The 16,708-nt window shown below is 32.8% G+C and overlaps 1 protein-coding gene across 1 annotated transcript; it reads left to right on the top strand.

Annotated features, from left to right (window-relative positions):
- The first annotated feature begins 7,458 nt into the window (after positions 1 to 7,458).
- Positions 7,459 to 14,726, top strand: LOC18032690 (protein SRG1). The gene is made up of 6 exons (XM_024183524.1): positions 7,459 to 7,570; positions 13,014 to 13,191; positions 13,437 to 13,684; positions 13,892 to 14,216; positions 14,366 to 14,644; positions 14,684 to 14,726. Exons 1-5 carry the CDS (start codon positions 7,497 to 7,499, stop codon positions 14,630 to 14,632), a joined length of 1,092 nt encoding a protein of 363 aa, XP_024039292.1. The 5' UTR covers positions 7,459 to 7,496; the 3' UTR covers positions 14,633 to 14,644; positions 14,684 to 14,726.
- The last annotated feature ends 1,982 nt before the right edge of the window (positions 14,727 to 16,708 follow it).

The following is a 16,708-nucleotide window of genomic DNA, read 5'->3' as shown; positions in this document are numbered from 1 at the left end:
AAATTTCTCACTAAAATACCACCCTTTTGCAACTGTCCCCAAATAAGCAACCCTAATTTCATCTCTTCTACAGTTACTATTTTAAATTTTTAGCCATCGCTCTTGAGGAGTGAAGAAACGCAAAGTGGGATTGAAGAGAGAGAAAATATTTAAGTAAATCCCAGTCTCAAACCACGAAGAGCAAGTGAAAAATTGAAGATTTGAAAGTTTGGGTTCACATCTTCCAGAAACATAATAAAGCATTTGACACTTTTGATTTTAAAAGGCTTCTTACAGTGTAGTGTTTTTTTTTATTGAGTAAAACCCGTTTAGTCTCTGTATTTTTAAAAACACTTGGAAACATCTTTATCGTTACTTTTTTTTTTGGCTTACTTTTACAATATCACCATTTTATAATAATTTTTTCTTTAGACATTAATAAAAAGAAAATAACTAAATTACCAATTTAACCCTAAAAAATAAAAATAAAAATTATATTAATTTTTAATTATCAAAAATTAAATTGTCAAAATTGTATGCAAACTACCAAGTATGCAAATGGTGCTTGCAAAAAAATTAACATAATTTTGTTTAATTTTCTAAGGTTAAATTGGTAATTTAATTATTTTCTTTTTATTAATGTCCTAAAAAAATTATTGTAAAAGAGTAATATTGTAAAAGTAAGTCAAAAGAAATAAAAATTAATAGTAGGAGTATCAATACTTTAACTGCAGAGATGTTTCAAGATATTTTTAAAAATACATGAACTAAATATACACTAATATTAAAATATAGAGACTAAATTGACTTTTATCCTTTTTTATTTCTTTAATTTGTTTAATTCATTGAAAACAATGATGGTTCATTTATTTGGGGGTAGTTTACGTGAATGAGATCTTTTTTTTTCCCATTTCTTTTCATGATTCATGTTTGAATGTTATATATGGAATCGGTGCATTTAAAGAAAAAATAGTGGATTTGGAAAATTTGAGTAAATGTCGGGTATCTTAAGAATGGGATTTATTTATTTATTATTATTGTTGCTGCTGCTGCTATTATTATTATTATTTAGATTGTTTGAAATTTGGATATATATTTAGTTAAAGAGAGAGGAGAGTTGTGAGCTTTTGGTGACTGTTTTCAGGACCAAGGTACCTTACCTCGTGATCAAAAGTACATGTTTATAGAAAGACTTCTTCAAACCCATGTCGTACTCAAAGTATCCCTAAAAGATGACACATATATAAATTAGTCCTGGTTGGATAATAATATTGTAATTGTAAAAGTACTTAGGATTTCTTACTCGACCTAAGTGATCAGTTAAGTGAAGTACAACAATTATCATAATGAAATTCGTTTAAAATGAACTGACATGTGTGTGTGATGTGACATTCATACAATGAATAATGGAATTTTATAAATTTTTAAGTAAATTACATTACTTTGTGCTTTCGCAATCCACACCATGAATGTTAATGTCACATTCTTAATTTTTTTTTTCTAAAATAGATAGACGGTATGTATCTATTTACTCAATCACATCTATTACTCATGTTCAATTCCTCTAGTGATTGGAGTTAAGTTTTTCCAAAATTTTGCCTAGCATAATTCATTGTAAACTTGCATTGCTCTATATCTAGTCTAAGATTGGTGCTAGTGCTACCTCAATAAGTCCCTATTTTTGAATTTACAATTTAACTAAAAATAAGATTAAAAAATCACGAAGATTGTGCATCGAAGAAGCCTTTAATTGAAGCAATAAGAAAACGAATGGGATAACAAATATAAGAAGGGAAGGTTGATTATCTATAAGAAGGCGACGGTTGTCAAAGCCAGCAAAAATAAATACTTACTTTAAATAAATTGCATTTAGTAATTGAGTAGAGTCGTGTTCACAGAGATCGGTAATTATTTAAATCCTTTTAAAAATATAAAATGCAAAATGGTGGAATTGTTGACAATAATAAAAATCAAATTAAAATAAAAAGAACGCAAATTAAAATTGTAATTCAAATTGGGGAAACTCTGGTTGAAGGAATTAACTCAGCTTGATTCGAATACTGATAATTGATTCAAATATAAATTATTACTACTTATGAATAGACCGGTTATACCTACTGAGACCCTCTAATAGCCAATCTCTCGTTAACTAGTCGATAACCAAGGTACGACTACGACTATTGGTTATTTTTCTAATCAATAGACAACCCTAGATACGATCATAGGATTTAATCAATTGACAGCCTGAAAAACCAGAGAGACTCAAATCCTAATCAACAAACGCATACGATGGTTCATTTAAATTAGATTATTTATTCTCATAACACAACGCACTGCTATGCTATTTGTCACAAACATTAAAATCTTCAAAAGATGAATCTTTTAATTGACAATAGATTAAGTTGATAATTAAATAGTGGCGAATTATCTAATTAACAAATATAATCATGACAATAATTCAGAGAATAAACAAATACCCAAAAAGTAATAAAACAATTAAAGTATAAGAAAGATCTCACAGTAGTGATGAATCAAAGCTTCATTAACCTTTAACCAGAATAATAGGTTTAGTTCTTCATAGAGAGAAGAGAAAAATTTAGATCTAGGGTTTCTTTCTTTTCAAAAAGTCTCTCTTTTCACAATAGATTTCTCCCTTAAATATTGTTCTCTCTCTTTTCCTCTAGAGTTCTTTTTAAAATAAAATACTAATATTTGAAATATTAAATTCATAATTATAAAAATAACCAAAAATACAAAACACGTTAAACTAAAAACTGTAGGTCCGTAGTTGACAGCACACGTCCACGCCTTATCAATAAAGTTCTTTTGATGCTCATAATTTCTCCAGTAAAATAATTATTCTCAAACATAATCTTGTAGCTCAATTTTAGCACCAATCAATAGAATTGCACTTACAAAAATAAAACACAAGTAAATTATTATTATTAAGTGCAAAACATCGATATTAAAGGAAGTAAGTAATGTAAAACTAGTGCATAAATTGCACTCTAACAGAAGGCATCACTTGAGTTTATGATTTTGATAAGCCTTTGAGGCAGATCAAGCGGGGTGGGCATTTTTGGGAGTTTCCAAAATATAGAAGCTTATAAGCCATGTTCATATACTCAAACGTTAGTTGCGGTTGGTCTGCTCGTAGGTGAGTTTGATTTTAATGCTCTATGAAACTAGCACAACATATAAACGTGAGTCCACTTAATTAATTAGCACTACAAAAAATGAAAAAACTATTTTAAAAGTCAAAATTAACCTCAAATTTATGTACTTCACATAAGATTTGCTCTTGAGTCGATTTGAACCTCGAAGAGCAATTGTGTTGTTGAGTCAACATCATGCTTTGACCTCCCAACTGCTACCGGGTATCATTATTGTCTGCTGTCAAGTGGCTGAGTGAAAAGACCGTATTAATGGGCTTCCTTCTGGGTCTTTCCATCTTTCATTGCACGTCGGTGATATTCTTTCAAAAAATTTAAAGACAGTATTAGGCAGACCGGTGATATTTTATCCCGGGCATATCTTAATTCTTACAATTAGATTACAAAAGCTTGATAATCTCATATCATATCTACCATCTAGAGTTAGCTAGAGTTGATTCAGATAATTGATTATAGTCTATTTACGTTGCTATATTTACGACGTCAAGCAATCAAAATTGTGGATCTAATTTGTTGCAGGTCGGATACCAAATCAATTATAAGAATATAATTAGTTTCAGCATAAAATCGATCACATATCCTTGAAAAACAAGAATTAAAAAATAAAAATTGACTGTTCTTACACGATGAAAATTGCACACCGACTTTTGACCTTTGTTATTGACCAAATGGGGGCGATAACAAAAGAATTTTCATCGCCCAAATTTTTATTCCAATCACATGCATCAAGTGATGTGGACGTCGAGCAGATATTTTTAGGATATGAATGTCTATCCTCAATTATTATGGTGTCCCCACGATTAAATTTGCGTTGATTGCAGTAAGGAGAGAGAGAGCGAAAAGAAAATTCAAAGTAGAAGATCAAACTTTCCAGACATCACGCAGGTCAATGTTTTTAGGTAAGGAAAATGCTAAGTAGCGAGAGGGATGAGAGAAGGACGACAGAAACGGCAATCTTTTCTGTCGTTTCTCCTCTCATTTCCTCTCACTCTTTAAACATAAAAAAAAAAAATATATATCAAATGAATAAATAAATGGCGTTGGAATGCTTTGCTCCCTCTTTCACTTTTTCACTTCCCCACGATTTCACTTTCCTCTCTCCTTGACTTTTTTGTTTTCCCCCAAAACTTTCCTCTCTCTTTCACTTTCATTTTCCTCCATTTTCGTCAGTTCTCATGCAGCTTCACGACCTCCTCCGTCTTCCCCTCTCTCGGCTCTCTCGGCAAAGATTAAGTGAGCAGTGGGCTTTTTCAGCTTGTTCTTTTTATTTTAATTTTTTGTTATGTGAAAGATCTGGCGTATAATTTAAGTGTATTGTGGAAGTTAAGTTCTTTTTGTTTTAATTTTTTGTTATGTGAAAGATCTGGCGTGGAATTTAAGTGTATTGTGGAAGTTAAGTTTTTTTTTTCTTTCTTTTAGTGTTGTTGCTGGATCTTGTTGTAATTTAAGCTTCTGGAATTTAGTAAATTGTTGCGGGTTATGTTATGAATTTTGTTTTATTTTAACTTTGGTGTTTATGTTGTAAATTTTGTTGCGGGATATGTTACGATATGCAAAATTTATTTCAATATTATTTATTTTTAACAATTGTTATATCAATAATGCAATGAAGACAACAATCGCTGTAATTGATGTTTGATTTATATTTGTTTCGATTATTTCCATTATTATTTCAGTTAGATTTATCTTTGAACTGTCAAAATTGAAATTTAAGTTAGAAAAAGTGGCAAATTAAAAAATCAAACAAAATGTTCGGTTATTGTGTTGTTTTTGTTTAATGGAATTAAGATTTTGGTAAATATTACAATTATATAAATGATACATGTGTCCAAATATTCCTCAAACTATTCTCGCCACTCAACAATAACCATGAATGTTCTTTTTTTTTTTTTTAATTATATTAGTTAAGGATACAATTAAAACTTACACCAAGATAATCATTTGGTATGCCATCCCAAGTATATTCACCACAAATCCTCAAAAAAATAGGTCCATCCGGAGATCGAAAGTGGTCAAGTAATTCATAATATCGCTGCTCAAACCAATGGTGATCCTGCAATTAACAATGCTAACTAAGTATGACTAAGCCAAATTCACATTAATTTTACATTTCTACTCGAAAATTAAAAAAAAATGCTTCATTTAATAATTTATCAGGTGGATTTTAAAAAATCTACTGCTGAAAAAAAAAGGAAAAATTAAACTATCGAGTAATTCAGCATATTCAGAGATACATACATAGAAAAAAAAATGGGGAAGAAAAGAGAAAAATGGAATTTAGGAAATATGAATAACTTTAGAGGAATAGGGAGAGAGAGGAGCCGGTTACATAAGGTGAGAAATGATCGAGAGAATGTCTTTGCTATGCAAAGCCGAGAAAAAAAACTACTAGTGCAAAGCCTTCCCCTTCGTTAAAGAACTTTAGCCGAGAAAAAAAAAATTACTAGTGCAAAGCCTTCCCTTTTTGTACGAAGCAAAGGTAATCAAGAACTTTAGCCGATAACTTTAGCCGTGAGGGATCTGGAAGCGTGAGGCACGCCGGAAGGAAGCCGTGAGGGATCTGGAAGCGTGAGGCACGCCGGAATCCGTGACGGAGCTTCTGGAAGCGTGAGGGAGAGAGGAAGAGTGAGGGCTGGAGACAAAATGCTAAAATTTCTCTCTGCACAAAATGATAAAAGCAGTCTTTCTTTATTATTTTTTATTCATTCTTTAGCGAGAGGAACGAGAAGCGAAACGACAGAAGAGGATGCCGTTTCTCTCATCATTCTCTCGTTCCTCTCGCTACCTAGCAGCACTCTTTAGGCAAATAATTTGTGGCTATAATTTGTTGAGTGTCAAATCGAAATTGGGTGGAGGGATTCATTTCTTCTGCTAAAAATTTAAAGTGAAGCAAATATTAGGGAGATAGAAATTTGAATTGTAATTTAAATATGAATGAGAATAGAACTTTAGATCGTACTACATAAACTTGATTTTAAAATTCCAACAGATATTTAATTATAAATATCAATAATCTTTTAATTGTAACAATATATGTTAAATTTTTTTTAGATGTTTCTAGAACATTTCTTTATTTTCATTTACTTACAATGTGTATGTTTCAACCAATCATAATAATATGGATACGTGGTAAATAATGAGGATACGTTTTAAATAATGAATGGATAAAAAACTGAGTTTTCCATTAAAAAATTATATTTTTAAAATAATTGACTACTTACACACCCCTAACATTTAGGTAAAGGGACAAAAATTTCTCTAACATTTCAAAAAAGATATTTACACCCCAATTTATTATAATTTTATCATTATGCCCTTCTAGCATATAAATTTTTTTTATTAAATTATCCAATTTATTTATATATTGTTAATAAAATTGTAAATAGACAAATTGGATATTATAAAAAAAATTAAATATACCCTCATTGCCCAATACCTCTATTTAAATTTTTATCAATAACCAATTTTCAAAAAAAAAAAAAATCTATACACCCAAAAAAATTATAAATAAATTATAATTTTAAAAATAAAATTGGTTATTAATAATCAATTTTATTTAAACTTTAAACTTATATATTTAACAATTTTCCACATGTCAATTATTTAAACTTGTACATTTATAACCAATTTTCTATGTTATTTATTATGGTATTAATAACCAATTTTATTTATAAAATTATAATTTATTTACATTTTTTTTAAGTGTGCAGATGTCTTTTTTGAAAATTGGTTATTGATAAAACTTGTACATTTATAACCAATTTTCTATGTTATTTATTATGATATTAATAACCAATTTTATTTATAAAATTATAATTTATTTACAATTTTTTTTAAGTGTGTAGATGTCTTTTTTGAAAATTGATTATTTATAAAATTTAAATAGAGGAATGAAGCAATGAGGGTATATTTATAATTTTATTAACAATATATAGATGAATTTGATAATCTAATAATTTTTTTATATGCTAGAATGATATAATAGTAAAATTATAATAAATTAGGGTGTAAATATCTTTTTTAAAATGTTAGAGAGATTTTTGTCCCTTTACCTAAACGTTGGAGGTGTGTTTATCCTTTTCCCTAATAATATGGATACGTGGTAAATAATGAGGATACGTGTTAAATAATGAATGGACAAAAAGCTGAGCTTTCCATTAAAAAATTATATTTTTAAATTGACTATTGATCGTTTTGTTAAAGTGTAATCACATTAACACCCATGAGCACATTAAGAGGACTCGTGTATACATAGATCCCATTTTCGTAACAAATATGAACCACACGAGCAAGGAGTAGAAAAGAAAAAATCATTAGCTAGAAGAAAAAGATCAGCTGGATGCAATGGAGGCAAAATCAACGACGTCGATGGGGAGTTCTCTGGCGGTGCCTTTGATTCAGGAGCTGGCAAAAAATACACCCATGAAAGAAAATGAAATGAAGTTGTTTGGTTACTAAGAAAATGAATTGATAATTCTGGAGATATTTCCTTAACAAACTTTGATTTTTATTTTGCTTAACATTTAATTACAAAGCATCACCTGTTTATATACAATGCAATCACGGTAACTTCATTTAACTAATCCAAAGACTAACTGTAATCAAAGCTAACTAACTTCAGTACAATGCACATCATGCTTACAACCATCTTTAACTAATCTGCTGAGCTGTTAGCTGAGCTGGCACTGCTGACACACTTGCCCTGTAACTTGCTCTGTATTTTCTTCATCTTAGTCTTCACCTTCTTCTGTTCAGCATAATGAGCTGCTCTAACAGCCCCCCTCAAACTCAGAGGACAAAGATGGACATTGAGTTTGGACCTCAAGTAGTTAAACCTTACAAATGAAAGAGGCTTGGTCATTATGTCTGCAATCTGTTCTTCACTTGGTACATAGTGAATAATCAACTCACCAGCAAGAACCTTATTCCTAATGAAGTGCATATCAATTTCGATATGCTTTGTTCTTGAATGATACACAGGATTCTTTGCTAGTTCAGTGGCACTAATGTTGTCACACCATATGATTGGCTTTTCTATGCAACTTAATCCCAACTCAGAAAATAGGGATTGTAACCATGTCAGCTCTGCACTCACTGATGCCAAAGCTCTATACTCACTCTCGGCACTTGATCTGGTTATCACTGATTGTTTCTTAGAAGACCAGGATATCAAATTATTGCCTAAATAAATGCAATAAGCACCAACTGATTTCCTATCATCTAAGTCACATGCCCAATCTGCATCAGTAAAACTAGTGAGTGTTAAGCTTCCTTCTCTGAAAAATTTTAAACCATAATCTTGAGTTGCCTTTAGATATCTTAGAACTCTCTTGCATGCCATTAGATGTTGTAGTGTTGGTGCAGCTACATACTGACTAAGCTTGTTTACAGCAAACGCAATCTCAGGTCTGGTAAGTATCAGGTACTGCATTCCTCCAACTATGCTCCTATAATGAGTTGGATCTTCAAGATAGTATCCAAGTTCCCCCTGAACTATCTTTTGCAGTTTAGAGCCAGTACTCATGGGTGTATCAATGCCCTTACATTCAGTCATTTCTACCTTCGATAACAAATCTCTGATATACTTTCTCTGTGACAAGTACATACAATCTGCATCATATAATACTTCAATTCCAAGGAAATAGGATAACACTCCCAGATCCTTTAGAGCAAAAGTTTTGCTGAATTCAGTTATAAAACCTTCCAGCTCCTCAGTATTTGGACCTGTGATCAGTATGTCATCAACATATATAAGAACTATGATCATAGATGTCTTGATCTTCCTAACAAACAATGAGGTGTCAGAACTAGTAGTAGTGAAACCCCAGCTTATTAAGCATCCTTTAAGCTTGTCATACCAGGCTCTAGGAGCTTGCTTGAGCCCATACAGAGACTTGTGTAATTTGCATACAAAATCAGATCTCTGAGCATCAATAAAGCCATCAGGTTGAGACATGAAAACTTCTTCTGTTAGCTCTCCATTCAAAAAGGCATTATTGACATCCACTTGCCTTATTCTCCACTGATTCATCACTGCCAAGCTAAGTATTACTCTAACTGTAGCTGACTTCACAACTGGGCTAAATGTCTCAAAATAGTTAATCCCTGCCACTTGCTGAAAACCCTTTGCAACAAGTCTAGCTTTATACTTAGCTACACTTCCATCTGTATTATATTTGATTCTATACACCCATTTATTTCCAACCACATGCTGATCAGCTTGTCTTGGAACCAATGTCCATGTATTATTCTTAATCAAGGCATCATATTCCTCCCTCATAGCTTGTAGCCACTTTGAATCATTTAATGCTTCTTGCACAGTATCTGGTTCCTTGTGAGTAAGCACAGCAGTATAAATTTTGGGTTTGAAAATCCCTGCTTTACTTCTGGTTATCATCTGATGTGTATTTGGTTGTGTATATAGATAGAAAGAAGTGTTGCTAGGATGGTGACTTTGTATAGGCAAAGAGTGATGTGGAGGTTCTGGAATATTTTGTATAGATTCAACAATTGTTGGACATGTATGAAAAGGTGACCTGTCATTTATGGTAGCTTGTTGTGAATTCTGATCAGTTGCTGTCTGTTCTAGATGATCTGAGTGACTTGAACTACTGCTTCCAGATCTTACAGAGTTCAGATTACCAGTGCTGTTATTGACAGGCAAAGAAGAGATATGATGGATTTGCTGTGGTGTATGGGAATGAGAAATTTGAGAATCAGTTTTAGCATGACTATGAAAAACAAACTCAGTGGCATAAGGAAAAACTGATTCATCAAAGGTAACATGTCTTGCCACATAGACTCGACCTGAAGGGTGTAAACATTTGTAGCCCTTATGTGAAGGACTGTAACCAATGAATATGCACTTACTAGAATGGTAGGCAAATTTATGTTTATTGTAATCTCTCAAGTAAGGATAACAAGAACACCCAAAACATCTAAGAAAATCATAATCAGGTTTGTGTTTGAATGTCTTTTCATATGGGGTTAAAAGGTGCAAAACAGGAGATGGAAGTCTGTTGATGTGATATACAGCAGTATGAAATGCATCCCACCAGAACTTAAAGGGAAGTTGAGCTTGAGCTAAGAGAGTCAGACCCAATTCAACAATATGTCTATGCTTCCTTTCAACTAACCCATTTTGATGATGAGTGTGAGGACAAGGATGTCTAAAGATGATACCAAATTGGCTTAAAAACTCAGTGAATGGTCTATACTCTCCCCCCCAATCAGATTGCATCATCTTAATGGTTGTGCTAAACTGATTTTCAACCTGCAGTTTAAAGAGCTTAAAGACTTCTAATGCCTCAGACTTTAGCTTCAAAGGATAAATCCATGTATACCTGCTGTAGTCATCTACAAAACTTATATAATACTGATAACCATCTCTAGAAATAATGGGAGAAGGACCCCATAAATCAGTGTGTATAAGTTCTAGAGTTTTGGAGGTTTTGGTTTCAGTAATTGGAAAATGAAGTTTATGTGTTTTGCCCATTTGACAGGCCTCACAGATGTACTGATGCATTTGTTGCTTTTGATATGTAGGTAAATGAATAGACTTTGCTGTTTTGAGTATATGAGTTAATATTTGATGATTGGGATGACCAAACTTTCTATGAAGCAAAATAGCTTTATTAACTGAAGTTTTACAAGATGAATCATCAGTTTGATTACATGATTTCTGAGATTCTGTAACAACTCCAGAAGGAACAGAATTGAAACAACAACAAGAAAGCATAGACAAAGGTTTATTGGAACACATGTGAGAAAGAAAAGATGATGATAACTGAGAGGATGATGATGATTTCAATAACAGCCTGTATAACCCTTTCTCAGCAAGACCCTGCAGAAGTACCTGTCCCCTCAGAGAATCCTTCACAAAACAAACATTTCCAAGAAATTCAACAGACAAATTGTTATCAGTGGTAAGCTTCGAGATACTTAACAAATTTTTGGTAATGGAAGGCACCAACAGAATATCTTTAAGTACTATAGGTGAGTGTTTGTGTGTAGAATTGGAACTTTTAAAGAGAAAGGATGCATCACCAACATGAGTTATGGGCAAACCTTGTCCATTTCCAATAATGAGCTGATCTGCTCCAGTGAATTGATCTCTGATATGCATATTGGCCATGCTGTTAGTGATGTGATGCGTAGCTCCACTATCAAGATACCACCCTTCATCAGCTGGTCCTTCAAAATTTGCAATATAAGCTGCTCCAGGTACAGAATGCATATCAGATGAATGATGACTTACTGATGCAACTGATGCATTCATATCAGGTGGATGGTACCCATGATAACCAGGATATTCTGTAGCAAACGAATCTTCAAATTGTGAAGTAAAGCCAATTTGTGGATCAAAGTTAGCCATATAAGCAGACTTATGCCCTCTGCCCCTTCCAAATTGTCTGGGTTGAGGAGCATAGCCATCAAAGTGTCTGTGCCAACAAACATCAGCTGCATGTCCAGCTTTATGACAGATTTGACAGATAAGCACATTATCATCAGATCCATTTCCATTGGGCATTGAAGTTGAGCCATGATTCACATTGAAATTATGCCTGTTGTTAAGCACGGGTTTATAAGCATATGCATTCATTTGCTGTCCTCTGCCACCAGCATTACCAGTATATCCACCAGCTGGAAAACCTCTTGAGAATGAATTGAAAAACATTCCTCTTCCTCCATTTTGATTCCTATTTCCAGCATTAAATTGCCCTTGATATCCACTATAACCACCTCTCTTATTATTTCCTCTAAACTGAGAGTAGTTAGCATTCATCATCCCATAGTTTGCACTAAAAAGATCTTTAGTATTATGATTTTGTTCCATTCTTGCCTCATGTGTTAAGAGTAATGCATAAGCATCATCATACGACATTCTATTAGCAGTAATTGTTGAAGCAAGATCTAGAAATCCAGGTCCTAGGCCATTCAAAATTTGCATTAGCAGATCTTTCTCAGACACAGGGCTACCAGCACAAGCAAGCTTATCAGCAACAGCTTTTACTTTTAAACAGTACTCCTCAACAGACATATTCTCTTTTCTAAGGACATTCATTTCATACCTCAATTGCATAACTCTAGCCTCAGATTGTACTCCAAATTGTTTTTCAATTGATCTCCATGCTTCAAATGAATTTTCGCAATTAAGAACAGTATTTAAGATACCTTCACTTATGGATGACAAAATCCAGCCAAGCAAAGTTTGATCCTGAGCTCGCCAGTTGATGTAAGTTGGATTCGTGATTCTCTGTACTGATCCATCAGCTACTGTATTAGAAATGTATTGTTCTGGTATGATTTGATTTCCAGAAATAAAATCTTCAAGACGATTTCCTCTTATTGTAGTAAGAACTTGCTTTCGCCAAATCATGAAATTTGATCGATCCAATTTGACTGGAGTGCTGAACGAAAAGGAGATATGTGATGATTGATTTATATTCATTTGATTTGGATTTGATGTTGTGCTACTGGAACTAGCCATTAGAGTGGCTCTGATACCATGAAAGAAAATGAAATGAAGTTGTTTGGTTACTAAGAAAATGAATTGATAATTCTGGAGATATTTCCTTAACAAACTTTGATTTTTATTTTGCTTAACATTTAATTACAAAGCATCACCTGTTTATATACAATGCAATCACGGTAACTTCATTTAACTAATCCAAAGACTAACTGTAATAAAAGCTAACTAACTTCAGTACAATGCACATCATGCTTACAACCATCTTTAACTAATCTGCTGAGCTGTTAGCTGAGCTGGCACTGCTGACACACTTGCCCTGTAACTTGCTCTGTATTTTCTTCATCTTAGTCTTCACCTTCTTCTGTTCAGCATAATGAGCTGCTCTAACAACCCACTACAGTTCCATCACGTTTTATTGTCAATGATGAGGACCATGTTCCGCTCATCAGCTCTTCAGAACAAGTACTCATTCCAGTCATTGACATGCAGAAGTTGCTCTCTGGAGATTTCATGGATTCAGAGCTTGGGAAGCTTGACCATGCCTGTCGAGAGTGGGGCTTCTTCCAGGTACATATCTCTGTCGTTTCGGTTCTTATTAGCTTTTAAATTTTCTTAGAATGAGGAATGATAGTTTCTATTCCTTTAGAGTTCATTTTTCACCGCTTGAGATCCTGATAAATTCTGTAATTGTTTTTTTATTTATAGTGTTAAAAAAAACGAAAAATAATACGGTGAATAAGCATTATAATTACTAGCCGTGATATGCTTAAACAATAAAAGAAAGACTCTACGGTGCTTTAATTTGCATGTAGTTGGTGAATCATGGAGTGAGCAGTTCATTGGTGGAGAAAGTGAAGGTCGAGATACAAGAGTTCTTTAATCTTCCAATGAAGGAGAAAGAGAAGTTTTGGATGCGACCGGGAGAAACCGAGGGATTTGGCCAGAACTTTGTTGTGTCTGAGGAGCAGAGGCTTGATTGGGCATACGGCTTCACTATGTTCACTCTGCCAGCATATTTGAGGAAACCCCATCTTTTCCCCAAGTTGCCTTTTCCACTCAGGTCCAATTCTTTAATTTAATTTCAAATTATTGGGTCCGACTATGGTACCGTCCTCCAAAAGTTTAGGCACCATCAGATTTTCTGACCATTTGACAGTGTCTAAGATTGAGATTAATTTTTTAATTAATTAATTAATTATCTACCTCAAGGTTCAAATACTTTTGCCATCCATGTAATAATAACTGAATTATTTTTATGTACATGCAGAGATACCTTGGAAGCTTGGTCAGCAGAACTTGGAAATCTTTCTCAAAAATTACTTCGCCAAATGGCAAAAGCACTTGGAATAGATGCCAATGATGTAAAAGCGTTGTTTGAAGAAGCAATGCAAACAATGAGGATGAATTACTATCCTCCATGTCCAAAACCTGAGCAAGTTATCGGCTTTAATTCTCATTCCGATGCCTCTTCAATTACCATTCTCCTCCAACTCAATGAGACGGCTGGCCTTCAAATAAAAAAAGATGGAATGTGGGTTCCTGTGATACCCCTCCCTGATGCTTTTATCATTAATGTTGGTGACATTTTGGAGGTAATTCTTTGTTATTTTCTATAGCCTATAATTGCCTGCTTTGACTTTCTTTTTTACGAAATGATTTAAAGTATAAATTTTTATACAAATTGATATGACATAAATACGATTGGTTGAATAAAAATACTATGACTCACGTAATATTACAGGTTTTCACTAATGGAATTTACCGTAGTATTGAGCATCGTGCAACCGTAAATTCAACTAAAGAAAGGTTATCTATCGCGACATTCCGCACTGCAAAACTGGATGCAGAATTGGGCCCAGCACCAAGCCTTATTACACCAACGACTCCAGCGATGTTTAGGAGAATTAGTATGTCAGATTACATCAAAGGCTTTTTGTCTAGCAAGCTGCATGGAAAATCAAACGTTGATCACTTGAGAGTTCAAAACGAAGACAATAAAGGCTACTGATAGCTTGTGGAAATTAATCCTAGAGTACATTACGATAAGAGAATAAGGGAAATAAGTTGAGTTGTATTCAGCTAATCATGACCACGTGACGTGGTCAATTTGTATTCATTCACTTTTGTGCTGCTATTGGCGGAAATTAAGGACTAAGGAGCATCCGAAGTTAGTTGTACTAGTGCGTAAAATCCTAATTCCTCAAATAAAAACCATAATAAAATACACAATAAATTATCCACATAATTTTTTTTTCCAAAAAGATTTTCTAAACTTTTTTGTTTCGCTATGATATTTATAAGATGAGCTATGGAAACAACTCACTCCATACTTTAAGAGCTGAGTCTTCTTATTAAGATCACTATAAATAAAATTTGTTAGTAAAAATCTTATCATTGGGGTACCCATATTTATAGAAGCTTTCATTTTCATGCTTACCTTAGTCGTTGGTTTAGTTTTTACATGGAAAAAAGGAGCTTTAGAGTGGTCTTAGTTTTTGAACATTCAGATAATAGCAAAAAATTAAAATAAAAAATAACATTGAGAGAATTATGAATTCTATTGAATTTTCCTTATTTGATTGAATAACCTCAAATTCATTTATTTCAATTACATTAAACGATCTTTCAAATTGGTTAAAATTCTCTACTTTATAACCACTTTTTTATGATACCAATTGTTGTTTCATTAATCGGCTCATAGTTCGATTTTGACCGAAAACTGGACAAAGTTGTTAGGGAATATTTTCTAAAAAATATTTAATTAATTATTGGCTAGTTTTTTGTTTTTGAGAACACGTACTTTTTCATAAGACAAATCACTCGCCGCCAAGTTTGATTGAGTTGTGGCGCTAAGATGCTTTTTGAAAATATCATTCAAAATATGTTCAAAGATAATGGTGGGCTGGGGTAAAATATTGTTCACTAGAGATTGGTGCCCCATCATAAAACTGAAGCCCATTATTTCCCACATAACTAGTGCTATCATTTGATTTTTTTTTTAATTAAAAAAAGAAAGAAAGATGAAATGCCACTAGCCCATGATTATATTTATGGACCAAAAACAGTTTGGTCCTCTCAACAGAGGTTTATGAATAAGGAAAACCCATGGTGAACGAAAAGATCCTTTGGCCCCCTAGTTTGTGTTTTAATTGCACAAAAGACGGTAAGAGTTTGAATTGTTTTTTCGAATGAGCTTGTCGTCCAAATAATTAATCAAGTCTTTGTCATCACTTCACTGGGAAAAATATAAATGTATAAACGTATTGATTTGAAGGTCAGTGAAGTAGAAGATTACACACTTTGTTATATTGCCGAAAGCAAGCACAAGTTCTTCCATTAACTTAATGTCATTTCGTTCTCACTATTTTTGCCCATATATGACGTACAACCAGATCCAGTTTCCCTTGCTTGGCTCTCTAGTTTAGGATAAGATATAGTTGACTTAATTTCACATCAAGAATCTGTTGAATAAATCATGACACAACACCAAGTCCTACAAAAATGGAATAAAATGGAATCTTATTATAATTATTATGTTTGATCTGCTATTCAATTCCGAACGCTTAGCTAGTGATGACAACAAAGTTATATAGTCTCTTGATTTGTGGTCCTAATTTTGTAGATGACATATAACCTGATATTGAGTTCCACATACAAACATGCTTCAACATGCATAAACACTTGAATTTAACTAGCTTTTCTTTGGGCTAATAATTAAGTGAACTTTTCTTTTTATGTGTAACAATAAATAAATTTAGCACTATATGCCTTTCATATGTAAGATCATTTAGATTTGTCATGTGAATTTAATATAAAAATCTCGCTTTTTTGTGTGTTAATTATAATTTTATTTTGTGTTGAGAGATTAAAATTTAAGAGTAAATGTTCGTTTAATTCTTATATTTTGATTTAAGTGTCGTTTATATTTACGTGTCCTTGTATTTAAAAAAATAACTCAAGACACCTTATCGTCAATACTCCTACCCTTACTTTTTCTTTCATTTTATCATAACATCCTTGCAATGATATTCTTGAGGATGTTAACAAAATAATAATAATAATAATAATAATTTATTAAATTAGC

Source organism: Citrus clementina, unplaced genomic scaffold (genome assembly GCF_000493195.1).
Source record: "Citrus clementina cultivar Clemenules unplaced genomic scaffold, Citrus_clementina_v1.0 scaffold_9, whole genome shotgun sequence".
Classification (NCBI taxonomy): domain Eukaryota; kingdom Viridiplantae; phylum Streptophyta; class Magnoliopsida; order Sapindales; family Rutaceae; genus Citrus; species Citrus x clementina.
Note: the sequence above shows the minus strand (reverse complement) of the source record. Positions and strands in the feature narration are given on the sequence as shown.